The sequence below is a fragment of the Leptonotus elevatus genome, chromosome 14 (assembly GCF_054856555.1).
Source record: "Leptonotus elevatus isolate MCC_2025b chromosome 14, RoL_Lele_1.0, whole genome shotgun sequence".
In the NCBI taxonomy this organism is placed as follows: domain Eukaryota; kingdom Metazoa; phylum Chordata; class Actinopteri; order Syngnathiformes; family Syngnathidae; genus Leptonotus; species Leptonotus elevatus.
Genome location: NC_141252.1, coordinates 2903907 through 2923017, shown reverse-complemented (window position 1 = coordinate 2923017; position 19111 = coordinate 2903907). Strand labels below are relative to the sequence as shown.

General features: G+C 39.9%; 1 protein-coding gene across 2 annotated transcripts in view; it reads right to left on the bottom strand.

Annotated features, from left to right (window-relative positions):
• The window catches only part of efna2a (ephrin-A2a), a 70574-nt gene extending 52658 nt beyond the window's left edge, over window positions 1-17916 (bottom strand). The window contains exons 1-2 of one of the 2 annotated variants that reach the window (XM_086095488.1): window positions 17509-17916; window positions 17165-17415 (exon numbers count right to left, since the gene is read on the bottom strand). In XM_086095488.1, the coding sequence (XP_085951614.1) occupies window positions 17165-17292 (128 nt within the window). In that variant the 5' untranslated portion in view covers window positions 17293-17415; window positions 17509-17916. Of the gene's footprint in view, window positions 1-17164 lie in introns of both variants that reach the window. The other variant, XM_086095487.1, reaches the window with a different exon arrangement.
• Between the last annotated feature and the right edge of the window lie 1195 nt (window positions 17917-19111).

The following is a 19111-nucleotide window of genomic DNA, read 5'->3' as shown; positions in this document are numbered from 1 at the left end:
TTTCTCGACGCGTATGAAGATGCTTTTTATTCAAGTGGAGATTATGTGCCTCTGCGGCAAAGTGGAGATTGAGGAGGTACTCAAATGTACACATCAGGGGAAAAGAAAACTAAATGAGGCAAATTAATCTCCTGTATTAACTTTTCGGCATGTAAGAAAACTGATTTATCCAAGGGGACACTAAGGGCCTCTGTGAAGAGAAGACTGAAGGTACTAAAATGTATGCATTGGGAGAAACAAAAACAAAATGAGGCAAATGAATCTCCTGTATTAACTTTTCTGCAACTAGGAAAACTTATGTATCCAAGGTGACACTAAGGGCCTCTGCAGCAAAGGGGCGACTGAGGAGGTACTCAAATTTATGCAGCAATGGAAAAGAAAACAGTGGAGGAGAATGAAGCTCATCAATTAACTTTTCTGCTTACAAGAAAACTGATTTATCCAAGGGGACACTAAGGGCTTCTGCAGCAAAGTGGAGAATGTGGAGGTACTACAATTTCAATTTCAGGTGGAAAGAAAATAGTTGAGACAAATGAAGCTCATCTATTTACTTTTCGGCTTGTAAGAAAACTTACTTATCCAAGGGGACAATAAGGGCCTCTGCAGCAAAGTAGATACTGTGGAGGTACTCAAATGTACATATCAAGGGAAAAGGATACAATGGAGGGAAATGAACTATTCTGCAGGTAAGAAAATGTACTTATCCAAGGTGAGACTAAGGGCAGCAAAATGGAGACTAGGAAGGTTGGTTTTCCCATTACACATTGAACACATTGGCGGTAACAGCGGTATGCAAGTAGACACGTTTCATCCAAGAGGAGAGTGTGGGGTTGTTGCAGCAACTAAAACGGTGCACCGCATTGCAGCCAAGTGGACACTGCGGTGTCCAGATCTACTAAAATAATAGTAAAAGTCCGCAACTTGTCTGGCTGTCAGCGAGCGCACAATATCATCTATTCAAGAGGAGACGGCCGCCAATTAAAAAAGCATCAGTTGCTCGCGGTTCCAAAAGACAGATCGTTGAATTTGTTTTGACGTCGTCGTCGTCGCATCGGAGCCGACTCTCCGTACCGGTCGTCTTCGTTTTCTTGCCGGCACGCGCGCGCGCACACAATTGAGATCACATGTACTGACCTGATGTGTCGGCCGCAGCGACGCACGCAAGCCACAATTCGCCTTCACGCCGCGGAAGAAGCATTAAAGACATTAAAGTGCTGGTCGTCCGCAAGGCGCGGGAAAAAGGATTGGATTTTAATGTTTTATTTTTTTGCTTTCCAACGACATCGTTCCCGGCGACTCGTCTGCGTTCGTGGAATTAATGAGCTCTCTGGAGCTGCAGATCTTCAAGGCCTACCAGTGCAGACCACATCAAAACCCAAATAAAAAATAAAAAATAAATAAAAAATAAAAAAAGATGAGAAGGTGGAAGAGTTGAAAGAAAAGACATGATGATGATGATGATGATGCACAGAGACATGAAATCACAATCAGGATGAAGCACTGGTGGACGGTCTCGCTGGACTTTTAATCAATGAGTGAAGTCATGTTGGGCGGGAGGCAACATTTTACAGTTGCTCATAATATACGTTTGTATGTACATATTATGCAAAGACATTAATTAACCGTACAAATGTAACCTCAACATAATGTTCATGACTCAAATCCCACAAGTCGTCATCTATCACAAATGTATAATTTTTTTTTTTAAAGTACTATAATTTAGTTCTCTATGAATGTGTAGAAAAAATGGTTGAAAACTTGAATAATAGTAATAATAATAATAAATGTGATCACAAATTGTCCTATATATTTAATACAAGCAGTTATTTACTCCTATTAATGATTTGAACTTATTTTGGTTGTTTATTGTTGGGTTACTCATCAAAAACACAAGTTTAATAGTTCACTGTTATTATACAATTAATATTTTATGTATCGTAATTATGACTAATAAAATACAACAATATATTAATGAGAAAATTATTTTGTGCCATTCATTTGATCATATACTATATATTAATATTCATTATAACACCAAAATATAATAACAGTATTTTTGGTGGCCACTAAAAATGAATACATGAACGTGACAAATTATTTTCAAGATTTTGTAACAATACTAATAAAATCGATAACGACATTTTGACCAGCAAAATATTATGAAAAAATAATCATTGTAAAATGCACGATTATTTAAAATTTTGATTCTAATCCTAAAATAGTTTTAAAAAATTGATAGCAATATTTGAAAATCTATAACACAAATGCTTTAATTTAAAAAAAAAAGTAATTGTCCTCTGGAATATGTCAGTCCACTCAAAATTGTGGAACCAATTTGACATATTCCGCATGCGTTTTTTATATATTGGCCAATAAAGACGATGCCTGCACAACTCATTCGCTGGAGTCGAGTACGCAGCGCAGCTCGTGTGCTTATTTGCTTTTGACCTATTTTACACTAACGAAAAACACCCGTAATGCTTTTGTCAGCAAACACAAACACGTGGGCTTCCACACACGCACGCAGGAAACACTCGCTCTTCTCCCGACTCGGCAAAGGAAGGAAGGAAGGAAGCGCGGCCCGTTTGAAGTTGATCAAACGGCGATTAGGCGGCAGAGCTCCCGACGACGACGACGACGCTCGCAGCGAGTCGATTCCGTTGCCATCTCGTCACGGCGAGTTCACCTTCCCCGCCACCCCCCCCCCCCCCCCCCCCCCCATCCGCGCTCACCTGCGACTCTCGCGGCGCTATCCGTCCCGGTTGTGTTTTGGAACATGAATCCATCTCAGGAAATGTCAACGCTGACAACGTGACCTCAACGCCACATGAAAAACTGATTTTAAGTAAAATATCCGAAGCGGTTTGCTGGCTAAAGAAGCGTAGCAAAAAGAACAATCGGCTAATCGAAGCGTAATAAAAAAAAAAATGCTGGCTAAAGAAGTAGTGTCTGTATTATATATAAAAGTATCATTTCACATACTCTCAACACAGCCTTAGTCACTAGTCACCCTTTTATGAGATTTTACGATAATCGTTAAAAAGCAAATCAAATAGGTGGGTAATAAAAAAAAAAAGGAGTGGTAAAGAAGCAATGGATTTCACGATAACAGTCCTTAAAAGTTTGTTGGCTAGCAAATCTGAACGATGCACAACGTATTTTTGCGATTTTACGACAATCGATAAAAACAGAACGTTTGTTGTTAAGCCATCGTATTTTATGGCTAATATGCAAGCTAAAATAGTCCTAGAAAAGCAATGGCTACAACATCATTGCTAATTTCCTGATAATCAACACAGTCCTAAAGAAATGTAACAAATCAGAACGATACATTGTTTTCTGAGATTTTAGAAAAATCGTTAAAAGCAGAAAAAATTGTCGGGAAACCATCCCATTTTTCGACTAATATGCCGGTTAAAACGCCATCATCGCTGATTTCACAATAATCTGTACCGTCGCAAAGAGTTCGTTGGCTAAAGCAGCATTGCAAATGTTATGGTAATCGATAAAAACAGAAATATTGTTGGTAAATCTACTCATTCCCGATACAAAATAATACTTTTTCGACTAATTTGCTGGCTAAAGAAGTGGTAATCTTTCGCCGTAATTATCCTTCCGGTAAATCTCAATCTGATCATGTCGGCTTCGGTCGGCCGGCCACAGTCGGGAGTCGCTCACTCCTGTGCAGCAACAGCGTGTGATCAACGTCAACACAAAAATAAAGCCAGCGTGCACCAAAGGCCTCCCGCGGGCAGCTCGCTAATCAGTGACGAGAGTCGGCAGGTTTACACGTACGTAAACACGCTACAGGTGGGGGGGACTGGAGTCACATGATGCGGTGGATGAACTCTGAGAGGGCTTGAGCGTCTCTAGTTTGTAGCTCAAATCATCCTTCCCCATTGAAATGAATGGAAATCCATTAATCCGTTCAAGCCTCCCTTACGGTTGTTCTGTAATAAGTAAAAGCACTTTATAAATGTGACATAAATGAATCATATTTCAAAGGAGATTTTGCTGCTCCTCCTCCTCCTGGTACGCAGGGGTTCACCAGTGTGGATGTTCACGGGAGTAGCGAGGTTGACGTCTCAAAGACCGGCGCAATCTCATCAGCAAAGAATCTCATTTTCTATTTCCATTGGAAGCTGCCAAAAAACTAATAATGTTCTCACATCTTCACTCTTTGCCTTCTCCGCAGGGAAGTGGCGGGGCAGAGAGAATCTTTAATGGAGTAACCCCCGCCCCGCCATCCCCCCCCCCCGCCCCCTATTCTCGTGGCCTTTCCAATCATGTGAAAATGTGTAATCCCATTGTCTTGAATGTCATTTTAGGGCGACTATAAAAGCTGTCATCGATCACGATGGACGTATCGCACCAGCACACTTTTTTTCTTTTTCTTTTTTTTACTTATAAGATTACGTTGCAAATCAGACAAAATCATCTCAAATAGCGGACAGTAATAACATATGAATAATGTCAAATATGCTGAATAGAAGGAGCTGTATTGACAGTGTGACTCACATAAACGTGGCATTCACTGAATAAATGCCTCTGCCTCTAATAAATGCCTGCAACGATCCCAAAGCCCCAAAAGCTATAAGGAGAAATTTATACTTGGCGCCTCACTCGTATGGATTTTTCAAAAGTGGGATGCGATTACGATATCTGACAGAATACAATTCCGATGGTTGAGTCATTAGCAGAAAAAAAAAAATCCGTTTTTGGTCCCTTAATGCTTAGAAGTGCAATGATGAATCGACAACTAATAAATTATCAAATTATATGATAATTATTTTTGATAATCGATCAATTGTTTAGCTTTCATTTCAATTTGCTCAGAATTTCATCTCCACAAAAGTAAATATTCTCTGGTTTTATTGAGTTAATGTGATGAAGTAAAAAAAAAATTAAAAATCTGAATATTATTGGCAATTTTAAAAGAGATAGACCGACGTGTCAAATTCAACTGTCGAGTCAAAGTCTGAAAAATGTTGATTTTTGGGCTTAACCCATTTTCACAGAAGCAACCCCCTTCGCTCCCGGCTGTTTTACTGGATTTTGACTGATTTCGCAAGGCCCACAGAATATTGCGTTCTATTGCTATCAAAACATGGAACCTACCAAAACTGTTTTGCAGCAATTAGCATTAGAATATAGCTAAGTTTGATCATTATTCATAAATCTGTTTAGAACTGTGGGTAAAAAAAAATTCAACATGGCCCTGGTTGATCTCTTTTGCTCTGCTGCCACCTGCTGGCCGTTTGTGTAATGACTACCCTTTCTTCAACCGTTCTTTGCCGTTAAGAGGCTGCATCAAAGCCTTTTGTGTGCTCTAGCATAATTTAAAAAAACAAAAAACGTATAAATACATCTTTGGGACAATGAACATTTTAAATAGAATGTATTTCTAAATTTTTGGGAGCAAATGGGTTAATATATTCATTTTTACAGCACCACCTCTAGGAGCCATAAAGTATTGACGCAAATATAAGAGGAGGTGCAATTAATTTTTGAGCATATTACACAAACTTGTCATCATTTAGCTGTGGATAATTTAAATAATGTCCCACGCCAACTTGTTGCCAACGTGATCGGCGAGCATCACAGGCGTCACCCTGTTCCCTCATCAACATTTTAATCAACGCCATTAAGCCGCACTCTGTTTTCATTACGCTTATCGGCGCCATCATTACGGCCCCGTTGAACGTTTGGGGGGGGGCGAGAGAGGATTAGAATGCATGAGAGTGAGTAAAGAGAGAGAGAGAATAGAGCGTCGGCGTGGAAAGTTAACCTCGATATTCATCAAAGGGAATGCGCGATGCGTCAGGGGAGGAAAGACACTCGGGAATAGCAGCCAGGTTCTGAGAATGCTTGGCCCGACATGAGTTTTAAACATCGCGCATTCCTCACACATTTTTTCTTAACTCATTCACTGCCATTGACGGCTATAGACGTCAAAAATTATTTTTAACCATTTCTATTCGTTTAACACTTTTTAACAAGAGTAAGAAAACAAATATTGTACATTTAGACCAGATATAAAATTTGTGATTAATCATGAGTTAACTATTGAAGTCATGCGATTAATTACAATTAAAAAAATGTAATCGCCTGATGACCTAATTTCTAATAATCTGTTCTTTTTTTGAAAAAAATATCATTTTAAAAACGAAAAGAAAAGATTATTAAAAATTTGTTTTTTGAAAAAAGATTATTTAAAAAAAGAAAAATTTAAAATTACATTTTTTAATTGTAATTAATCACATTACTTCAATAGTTAACTCACGATTAATCCCAAATTTTATATATGTCCTAAATGTACCATAACAACTTTTTTTTCTAGGTTTTCATACTCTTGTAAAAAGTGGAAAAAATGTTAAACTAACAGAAATAGTTCAAATTAATTTTTGACGTCTAAAGTCGTCAATGGCAGTGAACGAGTTAAATGTCCCGCCCCTCAACATGCATTGTTCAAATCTATCGGTATCGGCAGCGTCAAACACTGATCAGAGCACCTCTAATTTTGACCACACATAAAGTGGAAATAAATCCGGGTTGTACAAACTTGTAAAGCCTTTGTATGATCAGATTTGAAAGCAATCACCGGCGACAGAAGGGGGTAGGTAATTCCACGTTGCCAGCGCCACCAAGTAGAAAAAAAATAAAACAAAAAGTCCTGACACTTCATCGGCAATCCAACATGTCCACATGGCACATGTTTCTCATGTCCTTTTCATCAAAGTGACTGTTAATGCTCTTGGCCGGAAAGTTGACGGATAAACGCTAGTTTTCAAACTCCATTGTAGCCCATTAACGCTGAGCCAATAACTTCCTGTTGTGGGGGCGTGTTCAGAGAAAGTCACGTGACGTTAGGATCTCTTTTGACACACAGAAAATCGAGCTGTTATGTCCCGATTTTGCTTCTTCCCAACAAGATTGTCAAACACCAGATTACACGGGCCAATATATTTTTACTCAATTTTATTTTAATCTGGGACAGCATGCCTGCAACCTATTTTTATATTAACTCATTCACTGCCATTGACGGCTATAGACGTCAAAAATGTATTTCAACTATTTCTACTAGTTTTCCACTTTTTCCACTTTTGTTAATAAGAGTATGAGAACCTAAAAAAAAATACTGAACATTCAGAACAGATATAAAATTTGTCATGTGATTAATTACAATTAAAAAAAAATACTTGTCTGACGCGATTTAAAAAAAGAAAGAAAAGATTATTAAAATTAGGGACGTCAGGCTATTACAATTTTTAATTGTAATTAATCGCATGACTTTACTAGTGAACTCATGATTAATCACAAATTTTATATCTGTTCTAAATGTACAATAAAAAAATCTAGGTTTTCACACTCTTAACAAAAGTGGAAAAAAATATGTTAAACTAATAGAATTTTTGACGTCTATAGCCGATTAATCGCTGTATTTTTTTTCTGCCAAAAATTAGTATCACCATTGGCCTAAAAAATTCATTGTTGTTCCAATACTGTTTTTTGGACCCCCGATACCGATTCCGATACCCAGTTTTGCAGTATGGGCCGATACTGATACCGAACCGATACCTAGTTGTTTTTTCTTAACAAAGATAGAAGATCAGGCATTTAACAATTTTGGTCCGCCCAACCAAAATGCGGCTTTGTCCTGAAAACAGACAAAAACTAAATCAAACAATGAGAAGAAAGAAGAACAAATAATTACCAGATTGTGCTCATTATTAGCTTTGACGATTGTGTATCGTGAGCTTTGCATTAAAAAAAAAATCCAGCCCAACTTTAGGGATTTGTGTTGTCGTATTAATATGATATGCTTATGTAATAACGGCACTAACAATAGGATGACTGCTGCTATGACTGATAGTAGTAAAAAAAAATAAAAAATAAAAAATAAAAAAGCCTCCAAGTGGTGTTTAGATTAAGCTCGGGATTAAACCAGAGGTGAGGATTAATACGGCGGCCGGAGGGGAGAAAAGACATAATTACACAAGCGGCCAACCAGAAGGTTGCCGACTGTACATATGGACACCTCGGAGAGCGATAAGACAGAACATATGTTGATCCCGCCTCATTATCCTCATTAGCATAGAATAAAACGAGTTTCACCGCGGCCCTGTTCCGGATCGCGCCGAGGTATCTTGGGCGTCGCCGTGACTGGCGCCGAGTCGCGCACTTCTCGCCCGCCTCATCTGATGGATTACAATGCAAATGGCTCACTCGCTTATTTTTTTTTTCTTTTTTTTCTTTTTATTTATTTTTTTTTCTCTTTTTTTTAATTTTTTTTTATTATTATTATTATTATTATTATTTTTTTTTTTTTTTAAGAGCTCAGTATTGTTCATTCGGAAATGTCATCATCATTGCTCTTTTTTTTTTTTTTTTTAATATAGCTCACTCGCTTTCTTTTGTTTGACTCCCAACTGTTTGGGAGGGGGGTAGAGGGGGGGCGGGGGGGGGCGCCAGGGATCCTTTGGATGCAGATGAGAAGCTGACGGCACACGCACATGCGCCGCCATTGCTGCATGCCCACCGACGCGAGCCAGGAGTCGGGGAAATAACATTTTCGGGGCCAGTTTGCTTGCCAACGAGCGTGTACAATTGTTGATGAAGCTTTATGGAAATGAGCGGGGAAAAGCGGCGGGACGGGCTGAACAAGACGGATACGAAATTTCAAGTCGCTGTTGTTTAAAAAAAAAAATGTGTCCATTGTGAATATGTTCATCGAAACATGGATAGTTTTGGAAGAACGAGTAACAATTGACAAGACTACGTTTGCGTGCGGTCGATATTCGGGCTGCGGTCAGAATTCCGGTTTCTGAAACGACCGAGGTAACAATCCCGCTGACATGCTCATTTGCGCTGGATTGGAATAACCCGTTTGGACCGCGACGCGCGGACAACGTCATTACGTAAATGTCGTCACGTCCGCTTTTAACTTAATAAACGTTTACTTAAAGACATTCGCTCACAAGTGAGTTTCTTTGCTGCAAGCGTCATGTTTGTTGACTCTTTTTTTTTTTTCAACCCGAATATGAGCATATCCGGGTTATTGCGCTTGTTCACGTGGCCTTAAAAAACCCGAATATTGCCAATATTCGGGTTTTAAAAGGGTTCTTGCCTGCATGTAAACGTAGTCGCAGTTCAATCGTTCTAGTTAACGAGGAATGATATATTTCAGGACACCAGCTGATTCTCAGCACTCAAACACATTATGGAAGGTGTAAGAAAGAAAATTGCGGGAGTTTACAACTTGACATTCATGTATGGGAGGCAAGTCGGTTCCTTTTTGACCCAATTTGAGCTATTTTGCCGCGTACACACTTAACTTCACTCAACTTTTTCAGTTGTTTATTTAACCTAAGAAGTGGGATCCGATGACGAGTTAAGTTAAAGAACAAATCAACCCAATTTTTTGAGTTGCAAAAAAACAAAACATTTGTGGGTTGTTTTGTGGGCGATTCGTTCAGTCCCGTTTGACCCAATTTGGATTATTTTTGACCCAACGGTTCATTTTGCACCAATAAATGAGGTCAAATTGACCAAAGAAGCAGGTCCACCTCTTTTTTTCCCCTTTTTTTCTAAATTCGGTTAGTGTACATTCTTAATGTGGCCTAACGTTTTGGGTTATTTATAAAAACCCATTTTTGGGTTGAAAAAACACAAAAAAAAATTAGGGGTGGGGGGTGGTTGTGTTTTGAACAAAGCTACACAAGGTTTGTGGTTTTGTGGGTTATTCATTTGACCCAAAACGTTGTGGATTACTCATTTGATCAAACGTTTTGGGTTATACATGTAACTGAATAACCCACAAAACAACCACAAAAAGTGTATTGTTTTGTTCAAAACCACCTCCCAAAGTTGTTTATGCAACCCAAAAGATTGGGTTGTTATTTACTGATTTCCTCCAACTTTTTGGAAAGTTGCCTAAATTTAGAGTACATTCAAATGTGTATAAAACAATCAAACCTGGCAACAATCAGCCACCAAACAAAGATTTATCAAAATGATTTCATAAGCGAGCGTTCTGAAACGAACGAAAAAAAGAGTTTTCGCTCGCCCATCAACGGCGCGTTTTCGTCTTCTGCAGTCCGACTTTGACTTTCAAAATGTCTCGTTCCAGACCTGCGAGCAGCAGAAGGCATGCCGCCCGTTCGCCGCTCTTCCCGGCCTTTGACGCCCCCCTACTGGGACCGTCCGACCGTGCGCTTTCTCGCCGCAGTAATCTTCCCTTCATTTCCACCTCGTTTGGCTTCCGTTGTGCACCGCCGCAACTTGCGTCTTTCATACGATCGGCACTAATCCTCCGAGTCCATCTCGCGTTTGTCTTGCGGTCTCTGGAGAGGCCGAGGCAGGCAGACACTTGCTTGTGTGTTATTATCCCGCTGCAGTCCCACCATTAGAGCCGGGGGTTTGCAAACCGGGGTCCCTAAAACCCTGGAGCGGTCTGCCAGTTGTAGCCTAAGGGTCGGGAAAAATTTTTGAAACGAGACAATGACGTTTGTGGGGGAAAAAAAGGCTGAGAGGCGAAGAAAAAATTGTGAAATGAAAAATGGTGACAGATACTGAATGACCTGAAATGAGCTAAACACGCTGAAGTTGGAATATTTTTGAATTGGTCAAAAAAATAATGTAGAATGCATTTACATTTTCTTTTAAATGACTTCATTCACATGAATGACATTATTCTAATTTTTTTTTTTACAGCATCGTAACGTCGTCGAATTTTTTCTTGAAAATAACTTTTGGCATTGAGGCAGTTGTGTTGAAATAAGCGGTCGGATTATGAGGGGTTTCTTAGAAATTGTCTCTGGATGCAAAACGTTTGAGTACCAACAAGTCGCCATCTTCAGCAAAGTACTAAAAAAGCAAAACGGAGCAGGAACGCCAACGAATGAGATTCAGTCGAGAATATTCATCCGTCTTTCTACTGGCTTTGTTTTCCCCATTTACTTCATCACGTCAACTCATTAGGTGGCACTGCGGCATCTTTCACCACCCGCCATCAATAATCCCATTTTTGGTGTGGGGGGGAAGGGGGGGGGGTGTTAAAGGGGGCATGTTTAAATAAACATTTCACATCGCGTCACAGATTGCTGCCAACATACTAAACAGACTCTTGTGGGCACATTTGATGATGACGGCGTTTTTCAGTCTGTGCACTCGTCTCTCGGGGGAGGCGCTACAATCTGATGAGGGTGATGAGGGGAGGCGGGGGGGGGGGGGGGGGGTTGGCGGAGGGGGAGGAAAAGCCTCCGGTCTGACTTTTAAATGCAGACTAAAAAAAAGTCAAGTGACTTTCATAAAAGTTGATTCGATTCAGTGCTGCTCGTCCTCGGTTTACGACTGTTGCAAGGGCGGGGTCGCAACCCGGATACGCAAGGAAGTCGGAACGCGTCGCGGTTCTGTCACTGATCTGTGCTATAAACAGAAGGCAAGTCAGAATTGTGTGACCGCTGATGAAGAGAAACATTTGTTCTCCGTCCACATTTCTCAAACGTCCCGTACAAGTGAATAAGAAATACAATAAAGACGTGCCTCATCGATGACATTCCAAATTCAAATTGCTGAGCACATTCGAACGATTTGACACATTCTACAATAAAAAACCCAAATTGAAGAGATATTTGATATATCTGCCCTCTTACGCATTTCCCTCATTTCCACACTTTTTACAGTAAACTGTCTAAGACAATAAAATTACAATAAAATTCCCAAATTCAAGCAACATTTCAAATATTTAACTGATAAAAACCAGTCCACTTTCAAAATGTCAGATCATTCAAGACATTTTTGGAACTATTCATCCAATTCAGTCATTTGCACACTTTTTACAGTAAACTAAAACAAATAAAATCCCAAATTCAAGCAACATTTTAAACATTTAAGTGCTCCTTTTACATGTTTTAACTGATAAAAACCGGTCCACTTTCAAAATGTCAGATAATTCAGGGCATTTTGGAAACTATTCATCAAATTCCTTCATTTCCACACTTTTTACAGTAAATTAAAACAATAATATTACAATAAAATTCCCAAATTCAAGCATCATTTCAAATATTTAAGTCCTCCTTCCACATGTTTTGACTGATACTAACCAGTCCAACTTTTAAACGTCAGATCATTCAGGGCATTTTGGAAACTATTCATCAAATTCAATCATTTCCCCCACTTTTTACAGTAAATTAAAAACAATAAAATTATAATAAAATAACCCAAATTCAAGCAACATTTTAAATATTTAAGTCCTCCTTTTAAATGTTCTAACTGAAACTAACCAGGCCACTTTCAAAATAACAGATCATTCAAGACATTTTGGAAACTATGCATCAAATTCCTTCATTTCCACACTTTTTACAGTAAATTAAAACAATAAAATTACAGTAAAATTCCCAAATTCAAGCATCATTTCAAATATTTAAGTCCTCCTTCCACATGGTTTGACTGCTACTAACCAGTCCAACTTTTAAAACGACAGATCATTCCGAGCAGCTCCAAAACGATCCCTCTAATTCCACTAACGTCACACTTCTTACAGTAAAATCAAGCAATAAAATGACAATCAAATTCCCAAATTTAAGAGATATTTTACATTTCATCCTCTTCTTCCACATTTCTCAACTGATTCAAACCAGTGCAACTACAAAATGTCCGCTCATTTCCGACACCCTGGAAACTATTCATCCAATTTCCCAAGTTCAGCTTTTCAGCACTGCATAGCGACATAACAATATTACTACTTCCAACATACTTCCTTGACACCAGTTACTACTTTCCTATTATCCAAACAAAGCATTGTTTTATAGAAAGAGCGCCAAAAAAACACAAATTGATGTGTTTTACAACGAATTGCTAAGAATAGATTCCACAGAAAATAATGTCAGTACCATAAGTGAATTTGTAAATAGCAAACAGCAAATAGGCCAAAGGTCAGCCCGCCGATAAACACCCGGTACTGGTGCAATGGAGTAAACAAAACCACCTTGACCATCACGCAAGGAAACGAGGTGACGCGCTACCATTGTGTGTGTGCGTATGTGAAGGGGATCGATTGCATCCCGCAGCACGACGGGCGCGCTTCCTCAAAGACGGTCGAGATGAAGTGCCAGCGGGGAACAAAGACGGAAGGGGGGGGGGGGGGGGTTGAAGGAGAAAGTGTGGGATTAGACGAGATGCTCCTTCTGGACCAATGAGCCGGCGCATGCGTGTGTTCGTGTGTTTGTGTGTCAAAGTAGCCATTTTTGTGAGCACATTAGCTCTTCAGGCTGAACAAAGGCCCATAACCTGTAAGATTTTTTTTAATTTTTTTTTTAAATGGGCCAGTGTGTGTGTGCGTGTGTGTGTTTATGGTACTCAAGTAGTGTGTGTGTGTGTACCGGTACAAAAATGGAAGCTGAATGGACAGCGTGTGTAGTTGTGTTTGTGTGGACGTGTGACCTACATCTTGCAGCCTCGAGTGTGTACGTGCGCTTTGCTCCCGCATCCTTCTATAGGACTCATCTGTGTGATGTTGCGCTACGATGCGATGTCATAACCCCCCCCCCCCACTCCCCGCCCCACCCTCCATTTATGACATCACAACAGCGAAATGCATGGACAGAATTGTGCGAATGATCGAAAGCCTGCCAAGTGCTTTGAGTTTGGTCATCTGAGCAGAACTATTTTGCATGTGCAACAAGCTGAACGAGCGGATATAAAAAGTCTACACACCCCTGTTCAATTTCCAGGCTTTCGCGAGACCAAGCAAAAGCTTTTCCACTATTTGACTTATAACCTGCGACAACTCAAATGAACTAAAAAAGAATCATCTTTTAGCGAGCATAAATAAATAAACAATTGAGACCATGTGATTGCATAAGTGTGCACACCCTTTTACAAATGGGGCCGTGTTCAGAATTAACTGTCATTGACGACTATAGACTTTTTAAAAATCTTTTCTTTCTTTTTTTTTTTAAAGAAAAATAAAATATTATTAAAAATTAGGGGCGCCAGCCAATTAATTTTTTAATTGTAATTAATGGCATGACTTCACTAGTTGTTATTTTTATTATTAAAAAAAAAAAGAAAAGATTATTATTATTAAAATTTGTAATCGTAATTAATCGCATGACTTAACAAGTTAACTCACGATTAATCACAAATTTTATATCTGTTCTAAATGTACAATAAAACAAAATTTCTAGGTTTTCATACTCTTGTTAACAAAAGTGGGAAAAAACTTTTAGTTCAAATGAATGTTTGACGTCTATAGCCGTCAATGGCAGTGAATGAGTTAATTTCAAGCGCCTCCGATCAATCACAAATAAAATCCAGCTGTTCTAGTAGGCTGTTCCTGACATTTTTGTTGTCACATTTTACAGCGCAAGCCGTGGTCCGCAGAGAGCTTTCCGCAGCATCAGAGGGACCGTTTGAAGGTTTCAACCAGGAAACGGGTATTTTCAAGGCATTAAGGATAGCAACGGAACAAAGCGAAGTTCCTGGAATCATTTCAATGAGATGACATTACTGTGCAGGAACAGGATCTCTCAATTAAATCTCTTCAGAATATCCCGTCGAACAGTGGCCAAGCTGAATCACCAAAGTGCTGAATGTTTTGGGTCGGGTCTGAATCAGATGACAACATTGCGCAGGAACAGGCGGCCGGTCAGCTGAAAGAGCTTCTGTCGCACCTGCTGCCAGCCAACGAGCATGTTCCTCATGATCTCTAAATAAACACAAGTATTTCACTGGCTTTAATGCATGTGTATGCAACAAGTGGATTAACTACTTTGTGAGCATTGAGCACAATATAATGTAATGTACAAATGTAAAAAAAAATTATTTTTTTTAATTTGGTCTTAGCCTTTCCTTAACCTTCATGTTCATTTAATGTTTACATAACGCCCCAAAACCAGTAAATAATAAGCCAAAATGGCTCCGATGCTGAACTTTGGACACTATTGATAGTATGTTCTGATATCCTAATTAGCGATAATTATTATTTTTTGTTAAGACAAATGTGAGATATATAAAAGGAAAAGGGTTTGGTGTAACTGACATTTTATTTCATTTGCAATGGTTACTGTAAAATTCCGTAAAAATATGACTTTATCCTTGCATGGTACGAACATTTTCTTCTTCTGACTTTCCCCCCCCCTAAAATCTGGGGTTTAAAAATAGCATTTTTTGTGGGTTTTCAATGAGACAAATATGTTTTTGCATACTTTTGACATTTTATTTAATTTGAACTCTACTGTCATTTTAAATTCTGCAAAAAAATGGATTACCTCCCCACCCCCTCTGATAAACACTAAGATTTTTTTTTTCTTCTCTCCTCTCAGATAAAAAAAAAAGTGGGACAAATGTGTCGACATTTTTTGTCGATTACTTTTTGTAAAAAAAAAAAAAAAAAAGCAAAATTCCCTTAATTTTCTCTGAGCCCCTTTTTTAAATCATGTAATTTTTACAATACGCCACTTACTGCAAAAAATAAAATAAAATAAAATAAAGCCCCTCTCTAAACACATTAATTTTCCCCAATATAAAGTATTCCACAGGCTTTACAGCATTTTAATGGACCAATAACACAAGCACTGCACAGCAACAACAACCTGAGTGTGAGATACAGGATGCTGAGATGTGGGGGAGGGAGGGTGGGGGGTTCCATAAAGTGGCTTCAATGTGTACAAATAGCCTTGTACTGTATGTGTAATGCATGGGGATGGATGTCCTCAATGAACACGGAGCGGGTCCAAACAAGGGGGAAGCGAGTTCACCAACGTCACAGTCCTGATTCATTGCAATGCATTTTTGATATGTCCCACACCCCCACTCCTCTCTCCTACTTTAACACCCCCCACACTCAAACACACACACACACACCAGCCCCCCGCAACGCCATTCCCTGACGGAATAACATCGCCCCCGGCAACCGTGCATATAGCTTAAACATAGCCGCTGATGTTTGCGTTATGTGCACGCGCACTCGTGTGTGTGTGTGTGTGTGTGTGTGTGTGCACGAGAAAAAAAAAGTGCAGAGAGAGGAAAAGAGGGAGAGAGGGAGACAGAGAGCAAGAAAGCAAGAAAATGTTCCCCCTCGCCTGTTAAATATTTGAGATGGCTTCAGTGGAGAAGTGATGAAGTCACAGACGCAACTGCAAGCTCACTCCGAGTGCGCGTGCGCGCGAGCGCTTGTCAGTTGCAACCAGTGTTGTTTTCATTTGGAAAAACGCCCACCACTTAGGTGGACTACGCACTGATAAAACTACAATGCGATACGCTTGTGATGAATAAACCTATTTTCGCCATTTTTCAGTGAAACCCACCCTTTCTGTAACAACGCCCTGGCTAACAGGAAAGTAGTAATTGCGGTCAATTTGCATGCAAGCACAGTGAGCCTAAAGGAACAAAAAGGCACGATATTTCTTTAGATCACTGCAAAAAAACACAGCCATACTCAATAGAATAGCCAACTCGATTCAATTAACAATCAGAGAGAACAAAATAACCTTGCACAATGAGCCACATGTTGCTTCACCAAGACATATACCGTACATCCATCAGTTGGAGAAAAAGACCAATGAAATTTCCGAAATTCTAGAAAAAGGTTTTTCATAATTTTTTTGGAAAGGTTTATAATGAGAATTGATAGGTTTGAACTTTTATTTAATTAATTGTAATTGCAATTCATTATCAAAAAATATATTTTTTATAAAGGTAAGTTTCGTCTTTTAAACGTTTTCTTAAATTGCTAATTTGATGTATTTTGGCCTTGACAATGGGGCCCCCAAAATGCTTGGGGCCCTTCCGATGGTTTTACCATCCCTTAGCCCAGATCAATGCTCATCGACTGCTGCATCAAAAACAGTAGGGGGAGGGGTCATGTCACTTAGCCTGCACTGACGATTCCAATAAATTAACGCAACACACCTCGTGAAGTGTTGAGGATCATCCTAATTTGCATACACTTTCCATTACATTTTTTTTGTTATTGTCAAAATTCTGTAAAATTGGGCAAAAATCCTCAAAATGCTTTAAACTATTTACTCTTGATTTAAAAGAGAGAGGGGGGGGGGAAACAAGTGGGGAAAAGTGCATCAGAAATTGCAACTTGAGGTTCATCTTAATTAGCGTCAATTAAGCCCGCGCATGCGCACACGCTGCCCAACGGCGGACTCACTTGGGGTTGGAGCTGTTCCAGTAGACCGAGTGCCTGTCGAAGATGATCTTCTCCTCGGCCCACACGCACATCCACGAGAGCGCGGTCAGGATCAGCACCTCCATCGCTCCGCACTTGACTGCCATCATGAAGGTTGCTTTTCTCTTCTTGAGGCTTTTTTTTGGGGAGGGCGAGGGGGGGGGGGGCTTTTTTTCTTCCTCTGTCGTCTCGGCTGCTCCTTTGGATCCTCAGCGACGACGACTCAAGTCATCCTGGAAAGTTGAGACGGTCTCGCTGAGAAAAGTGCCACTGGAAGAAGGAGCAGCAGCAGAAGAAGAAGTGCGCGGTGCTCATGGGGTACTCACACGGGGGTCTTCTGCTGGTCTTGCTGAGGGGGGGCTTCTTCTACGTCTCCTCACAAACTTTTCTCCCAGCATCACGCGGGGGAAAAAAAAGCAGCGAAGGATGTTTTTTCTTTCTTTCTTTCTTTCTTTCTTTTTGAATCAAGCTCCACAACAGCAATGAGGGCGGTGCGTTCAGGTGCACGCGGGGAAAAGCACGCTGAGATACATCCACCCAATGTGCGTCCCGACTCCAAGCATCCTGCCCACGCACGTACAATCCACGACGTCCAAACGCGCTCCCCGCACCGCGCAGCCTTCCACCTCTCCCTCTCCGCGCGTGTGGAAGGGAGAGGCTCGCGCTGAGCTCGCTCCCTTCATCACAACATACGCGCCCCCGCCCCCGCCCCCGCCCCCGCCCGTCTCGTCTGCGTCACGCCCCCTCACGGCTGACTGGCGACACTGCACGCAGGGACAGTTCATTAGGTGCAGTCGCATAAAAATGTAGTTTGATTGGAAAGGATAAGGGAATGTGATGAATGATGACGACCACATAACCAGAAATGGAGGTTATTAGTACTGGAAAGGGTGAAACTACGACGCGGAATAACTTGATTGGCAAGAAGGGGCGCAGTGCATTCGCTCACAGAAATATTTAAGCCAAACGTTTAAGATTTATGTAATTTATTTACATAAATTCCCATTGACTTTATTTGAGATCATTTTAACACAAACCTACCAAATAAACCTTATATGATACATATTATTCATTAGTCTGATAAAACCTATATTTGAAATGCATATTCCTCAGGTTTATGTATTTAGTATTGATAAAGTAAAATTACTTTTTTTTTTCATCCCAAAAACATAATGTAAAAAAAAATCAAAATTTGACATAAGTGTTTTTCACATAGCAGCGACGAAATGCTATTTATCATGTATACACAACCTGATTATGCAATTCAAATATATAATATACTTTTGAGTATCTCCAATAAATACACGCATTTAGAGTAATTATACTTTATTAATACTAAATACATAAACTTGAGGATTATGCATTTCAAATAACTAGGCTTTTTCGACGAACAAATATGTATCATATAAGGTTTATGTGGTAGGTTTGTGTTAAAATTATCTTTTAAAAAATAAATAAGAATTTGTCATATAAAAATATGACATCAATCTTAAATTATCTTAAATATTTCTGTGAGTGTTTAAGACCCTGAGGAAAGAACAGTTACGGGGCCCGATTTCTCCAAGACACCCATATCTCAAATCATCCTTTTCCATTCAAATGAACAGCAACGCCATTAATCTGTTCCAGCCTCCTCCCCAAAAAACAACCTTTTTGCACAAGAAAACTAGCATTCTATAATAGTGCACCTTTATAAAAACATACTGTAATGCTGTGTCCAATGAGCAAGATTTAGCCGTCCAGTGCTCCGGCGCCACTCCCAAGACGCACTTAAAACTCCCCGTAAAGTTCAGCCTGTTTGAAAGCTGAGGCGAAGATGGATGGCGAGGGGAGAGCGGTGGCGCCTGACGCATGGATGGAGCGCGGCCCGGCCCGCACTGTCCAACCGGGGGCCCAAAAAGGGCGGCGCATGCAGTCGGGTGTAAAAAC